This window comes from Sinocyclocheilus rhinocerous, unplaced genomic scaffold, assembly GCF_001515625.1.
Source record: "Sinocyclocheilus rhinocerous isolate Xijiao unplaced genomic scaffold, SAMN03320098_v1.1 scaffold861, whole genome shotgun sequence".
NCBI lineage: Eukaryota > Metazoa > Chordata > Actinopteri > Cypriniformes > Cyprinidae > Sinocyclocheilus > Sinocyclocheilus rhinocerous.
The window spans coordinates 114,064-121,212 of NW_015640043.1; the positions used below are offsets into that span (position 1 = coordinate 114,064).

Genomic DNA, 7,149 nt, shown 5'->3' on the forward strand with positions numbered 1-7,149 from the left:
CGATTCGATTCGATTCACGGTTTTGATTTCACGATTCGATTCGATTCACAATTGATTTTTTTTTTTTTTACAAAATGAGATTTAAGACAAATTATAAATTAAATGTGTTCTTTTATTATTGCTTGGACAAAATGTTGCACATTTCTTTGTGAAATTGAAATATAATACTATAATAATATACTAATATAGCACTTGCATATTACTGCTCTTTTGTTGGTTTTGATTGCTTCTATTGTCCTCATTTGTAAGTCGCTTTGGATAAAAGCATCTGCTAAATAACAAAATTTTAATATAATGTAAATGTAAATAAAACTGAATTGAAATTTTAAAACAAGCCCCAAATCAAATAAGTAACACAAATAAAAAAATCACTTCATATAAACAAACTAAGGTTTTGTCTGTGCTCTTTCCATTTAAAATTAGAGATTAAAATTAATCATGATCCAAACAAAGATGCTGCATACATGCAACATGAGCAGTTTTTAATCTAAATTAAGTTGTATAATTTTGAAATTTGAAGCAAAAACAGAATGGTTTGACTTCAGTTTTGTGAAACTATACATAAAAATATCTGCATGAAACAGCAGAGGAGCTGAATGAGACGCAGATGCACTCTTTGCCAGCAGGTGGCGCTTAAAGCGCTTCCTTGGTTTCCGCTGTAAACAAAGCAGCGCTGCACTTATAAACTTTAATATGCATTATACAGAAGATGAATAGAAAAAATACCATCTAAACTTTTCTAAAGACAGTAAGTTCCCCTCAGACATACATTCATATAAACTCCAACACCTAAATGAATCGCGATTTGTTTAGCATCTCAACCGATTTGAATCGTCACATATTTGAATCGATTTTCAACCGACTCGCGGTTAATCGTTACATCCCTAATCATATTAATATTAACACATTCTGCTATATTATAATTTATAATGTATATTAATGAATTTTATATATTTGTGTGTCTGTTATTTTCCACAGTTCGTCTGTAAATGGCAATGGTGTGGCAAATCATAGCGGTTATACTGAGCAGCAGTCTGTTGCAGCTGCTCCTGCATCTAAAAACGAAACCAAAAAGAAGGCAAGAATTTTTTGTATGACTTCGCCCTCAACTGCATGAGTTGGGAAAACTGCTTGGAATTAACTTCTTTAGTTATTTGTAAAATTCTGCATCCTTTATCCACACAGGAAGTAATTGAGAGTGTCGTGGCTTTGACCAGCGAGGAAGAAGAGAGGAGAGGGGTTGCAGCTACTCTCCTAGCTCCTCTTATCCCAGAAGAGGTTAAGGAGGCAGAGGAGAAGTGGAGAAAGAAGGTGCTGGCAATGGAGGAGACTGTAGAAGCGGCCCAGGAAGTAGAAGGCGAAGGCACTCCATCTTTGGACTCCCCAGCTCTCCGAGATGCGGACAGCCAGAGTAACCAGCGCAGCAGGAACCACTCCGCAGAGTCTTCTGACAGGGAGGAGGAGGCAGAAGAGGACACCATGGAACTAGAACTAGCACTAGAGAGGAAAAAAGTGAGTTGCTTCATTAGAAATAACTCATTAGTCTATATTATAGTAACATTTCATATATATATATATGATTATGCAGTCATCATCTTAGTCTAATTTCATGCCTAATTAAGCAAGTATTTTAAATGAATGGATGTTTCTTTAAAGTTATATACAGTTTCTTTTGTGAAATGGTGGTATTGAAAGTAATTGTTGGTCTGCAGGCTGAGCTTCGTGCCTTGGAGGAAGGTGACGGCAGTGCCGGTGGTTCGAGCCCCTGTTCCGAAGCAAGTCAGGATGGGCCAAAAAGTCATTTACTTTTGAAGAAGAACAAATGGAAGACGTCTTTCCACCGTGCGCCAAGTCCTGACTCGAGCAGCCGGGGCTCAGACAAGGCAGGATGGGCCACTCCAGAGCACTCAGACAATGGTAAAGATTGGCAGTAATTACATAAGTGCTTAGAAATGTAATTAATTTGACAGAAATTAGGTTTTGTGCATCAGGAATTATTGACTTATTGAACATTTTGTGTTTCAAGCACATTCCAAAACCGCTGAGAAGCTAGGAGAGGAAGATGAAAAGGAGAAGTCTGTATCCAAAGCTCTTCAAAAGGAAGAAGAGGACCTCAAGGTAATTGAAATGAATTGAAGTCAATGTAATAAAAAATCGACCATTTTTTCTTTAATACACACTTCTGCTTTTATTGCTTTTGTACTGATCTAGTGCTCACAACATATATATATATATATATATGTGATGTGTATATATATAATGCCATTTTCGGTGGAAAGAGGAAAATGGCTGAAAATATATGGCCCGCCAGATATTTTCTGTCCAATTCTTTGTGTTACTTTCAATAAAAGTGTGGTTATTTCATTAGCTTGTGTTTTTTAAATTCAGTATCATTACAATTACAATCATTACAGTTTGGGTTTCAGCCCAGAATTTTCATTTTGGTGCATAGTATGTATGTTCATATGTAGGTACATTATTTTATGCATGTACATTAATGTATCTTAATGTAATTTATTTCTGTGATGGCAAAGTCAAGTCACATTTATTTCTATAGCACTTTATACAATACAGATTGTTTCAAAGCATTGTTACAGTAAAAAAACAGGAAAATTGGAGAATCAATTGTGGAAATTTCTTCAAATATAAAACTAGTATAACATGATCTTTCAGAAATCAATTGGTGCTCAAGAAACATTTATCAATGTTAAACAGCTGTGCTGCTTAATTTTTTTGTGGAAACAGTGGTACATTTTTTTTCCAGGATTCTTTGAGTAGAAAGTTCAAAATATTTGAAAAAGAAGTCTTTTGTAACATTATAACAAATGTCTTTACTGTCAATTTTGATCAATTTAATGCATCGTTGCTAAATAGGGTTGGGTATCGTTTGAGTTTTATCGATTCCGATTCTTATCGATTCCTAGTTTCGATTCCAATAAGATAAAAAATCCAATATAAAAAAAATTAAGTCAAACATTTAGATGTCAAACATTTATTCTGTCTTTTTACAAAGCATTCTGTTGCAGCTGAATAACACGAGCAAAAATCAGCAGCCTACAGAACACTGCAAGAGGAATTTTGCCTATGCTTTAAAAAAAAAAGATACCACAGCAAAAACAACTAGATTAATATAAATTTCAAATATTAAAGTGTTAAAGACAAGTAAACAGTCAGTAATAAGATAGGAACAAACAAATCAATAAGCAATATCATATGTTTATGATATACTGATGTAGTTTTCTGCATATTGGTAGACAAATATGACAGAAGTCAATTTTCGGCCCGGAACAACCTTTTCTACAGCTGAAATACATGGAAGGGTTCGAGAACGGACACAAACCGGGAACCCGTATCGTGACCTCTGTTCTCTGTGCTTGCGCTTCGTGTGCGCTGCACGCAAATAGGGCGCAAGTTCTTTCCGTTCCTGCACATAAATCGTTTTTAATCACATTAAAATGCAAACGCAGGAATCGTTAAGCAGAATCGAAATGCACGCGTCTTATCGAATACCCGGTTCTTGGACATTTGGAACCGGTTCTAAAATGGAACCGGTTTTCGATACCCAACCCTATTGCTAAATAATAGTATTAATTTCCTAAAATCAAAATCAAGTCTTGTTTTACCTGTTTTTCCGTTGACTATCTTATTTCAGTGCAAAAAAAGGTCACGATTACAGAAATAAAATGAGCAGCAAAGAGCATTTTTCGTATTATATTTATAGAACTTCAGGTTAGGGTTGTAACGATATACCGGTATGGTGGTTTATCACGGTTTGAACATGCACTGTTATCATACCGTAAACATTTGCATATCTACGGTTTAAAAAAAAAAAATGAATGAAAAAAAATCACACCAGCGCACATTCAACTTATTTCCGCTCGGTTGCTTCACTCTGCATTCATTTGGCTGCTTACACGCACGTGCAGCGGATAAAAATGACAGAGACAGAGATAATATCTAATCTCCATCCCGCCAAAAAAAAAGTTAATATCTGCAGTATGGGAATACTTCGGATATATAAAAAAAAAACGAATGCGGGGTTGTCCTTGAAGACGGATTCAATTTGCAAAAAATGTGGACGCAAAGTGGCTGCAAAAGCAGGCAATACATCCAACATCTTCGCTCATATTCGCGTACACCATCCCTCCGTGCAGATAAAGGTATGTCGCATTAATAGCAAGTTATAAGTTAAGGCCGTATGATTTCTGTGATGCAGAGGGAATCCCGGTGCAGTCTGAACATGGAATTTACAGTATGACGAGGATGTCACGTAAAACACGCAATCGGATGGATGGATAAATCAAAAGTAGTTATGATAGTGTCTGTGAATATTAAAGCGCAAAGATACTGCTATATAAATAATCTGCTTGTTTCTGCGTGTCTCTGAGTGACGCCGTTTTATCTACTACATACTGAAGTATGCATACATAAATAGTGTTTTCAGCGTCTAAGATACATAAACTTGAACGTCAGCAGAGCTGCTCTGAGAGAAAACGTAAATAAACATTTCCTAGTTTTATTTGAGAAAAACCATTGTCAAATACACTCCAAAACTCAAAGGTCCGCTACAACCCGTCAAAATAAATTCAATTTAATTTGAAATTATGACAGAAATACATTAGCATTGTACAATGTACTTCAAAGTTATAATAACAACAATAATAATATTCTAATTAATTTATTCAGAAGGGAGACTTCAATACTTTCATTAAAATGGTTTCAAGTTTGTTGTAATAAAGGATTTGTTCACTCAAATAACTTGTTCTTGTTCTTTTAAGAGTCATTGTTACTGATAAGAATGATTGTTTAATATATACCGTGATAACCGTGATGTTTTCTGAGACTATTATCATACCGTGAAAATCTCATACCGTTACAACCCTACTTCAGGTATACCTCTTAGTTACACTACTTTGAGGAATATTTAGAGTATGAATATTATCTACAAGTTACAGTTACTGGTAATATGAAATGTTATGTGATAGATTAAAAGTTGTTGGTCTTGCCTCCTTTAGTTTCAGATTGGAGAGCTTGCTAACACACTCACCAACAAAATGGAGTTTTTGGGAATCGACAAGAAAGTCATCTCGAACTTTCAACTGCTGTTGCTGCAAACGGAGGTAAGAAAACACTGATATAAAGATCATAAGTGCTATTCATGCTATATAAATAAAACAAATAACAATATTAAATAACAATATTATAATAAAGGTTAATATATACAATGCATACAGATAATATTGTTATTGTGTATACATTAGCAAATAACATTTAAACCGTTTTATATACTGTATGCTGTCAATATTTCCCTTCCACCAGACGCGGATCTCAGACTGGCGAGAGGGTGCTCTGAACGGAAACTATCTCCGGCGCAGGCTGCAGGAAGCTGCCGAGCACATAAAACATTACGAACTTAACGCCACTCCCAAAGGCTGGTCCTGCCACTGGGACAGGTACGCGCTCCTTTCCTTTCACATCCTTATCACTCCCCCTCTCTAAAAGTCCCCCTCCTCATGTGACGATTGACACTGCTTCCGCTGCTATGGCAAATGCGCAACTGATTTGCACTTGGTTGTATTACTGGGGAGTGTTTACGAGCACGGATTAAGACAGGAGGTAATCCTGATAAGGGAGCGTCTCTAAAGAGCCAGCCTGACCACCAAAGATTTGGGCCCCATCTCCTCCCCTCAAAGTCAGTCTAAAGTGTTAGGAAGGTGGTTGCGCGTGCGAGAGCTTTGAACTTTACAGGACTGCCCCCAAAATGATGGGAGAAATGAGTGACACAGAGTGACCACTTGGAAGCAGCGTGTCACACGAGCATCAGTAAAGGAAGACGATGCCTTACCCTCGGAGCCTGAAGGTCAGACCAATCTATTTCATTGTTTTACTGGATTTCTTTTCCATGCACACTATTGATGACTGTTCATTAAAAATGTTGTCTTTTACCCTCTGTTGAAGATGCCTACCTTAAGGCATCTAGCGGAGGGGTTTTGTCACTGTCAGTGTGAGTATTGCCATGACAATTGAGACGAAGTGATTTGTAATAATGTCTGTAAGCTTTTCAGGATTGGATATTTCTCTATTTTTTTGCCATGTTTTTTCTTAGAGAATAAGGTGGGTTCATTATCAGTGCACCCCTTCTAATCTGGCTTCTCCTCTGGGCTCCCAATGAAGCCCAGTTCAACATTCCCTCATTAGGGAACTAGAGCCCCACTTTCCTTTGACTCTCCAATGGTCTCATGACCTTGAAATCAGTTGAGGGAACAGTAGCTAAGACACTACTGTGTGTTTGTTTCTCCACCTCTAGAGAGAACAGGCGGTACTTTTATGTGAACGAGAGGACCAACGCTTCCCAGTGGGAGTTTCCAGTTGTGGAGGAGAATGAGGAAGCCAAGTCGCCCCCGCCGCCCACTTCTGGCCTCGGAGACACTAGCCAACCATCTACAGAAACAACTGGTGCTATAACAGGTAAGGGTTGTGGGTGATGACATCTTTTAAATATGAATTAAAATTTCAGTTTATGCATACAATGAGTTGAATATTAGACAGGGTGGCCGCGGGTCCTTAAAAAGTCTTAAAATGTCTTAAATAAAGTTTTCCTAAAATAAGGCCTTAAAAAGTCTTAAAATGTCTTAAATTCAGATTCAGTAGGTCTTAAATATTTTTGGTCACATTACCACAAACATTTCTCCAGTCTGACGGACCCAGTGAGTGTCCATTGAGAGTACTTTTTCTCCGCTGTAGTTACCGCGTCATCAGAGAGAATTGCGGTTACAGAATACAGTCGAACACCAGCTCGCTGTCCAGCCTCCGAACTACTATAAATGGGTTCATGCAAGTTTACTGAAAAATGGCTTGAGAATTGTACTTGCCCGACAGGACTAATAACTTGATTAAAACTTAAGTGACAAAATATAATCACGCATCAAAACGCGCAAATGATTCTTCTGATTTTATTACATTCAGCTTAAACAGCGATTGATAATTGATAGTGTATTTCTATTATCAATGTCGCGCTGTTGAGGCTCGTGCTGCCTGTCTCTGTGAGAGACTTTCATGGAGAAATCAAATCAAATGAGCGTACGGCACACATAAAGAAACTCACAGAACAAACATACTGAGGTAAAAATTCTAAATGTTTAGTTTATT

The 7,149-nt window shown here is 37.1% G+C and overlaps 1 protein-coding gene across 1 annotated transcript in view; it reads left to right on the forward strand.

Annotated features, from left to right (window-relative positions):
* Window positions 1-7,149, forward strand: part of LOC107752338 (formin-binding protein 4-like) — a 15,003-nt gene that overhangs the window by 3,269 nt on the left and 4,585 nt on the right. Inside the window, exons 6-12 of the mRNA XM_016568289.1 lie at window positions 979-1,078; window positions 1,186-1,512; window positions 1,713-1,917; window positions 2,027-2,118; window positions 5,016-5,120; window positions 5,320-5,453; window positions 6,308-6,481. Coding sequence (XP_016423775.1) covers window positions 979-1,078; window positions 1,186-1,512; window positions 1,713-1,917; window positions 2,027-2,118; window positions 5,016-5,120; window positions 5,320-5,453; window positions 6,308-6,481 — 1,137 coding nt within the window. The remainder of the gene's footprint in view (window positions 1-978; window positions 1,079-1,185; window positions 1,513-1,712; window positions 1,918-2,026; window positions 2,119-5,015; window positions 5,121-5,319; window positions 5,454-6,307; window positions 6,482-7,149) is intronic.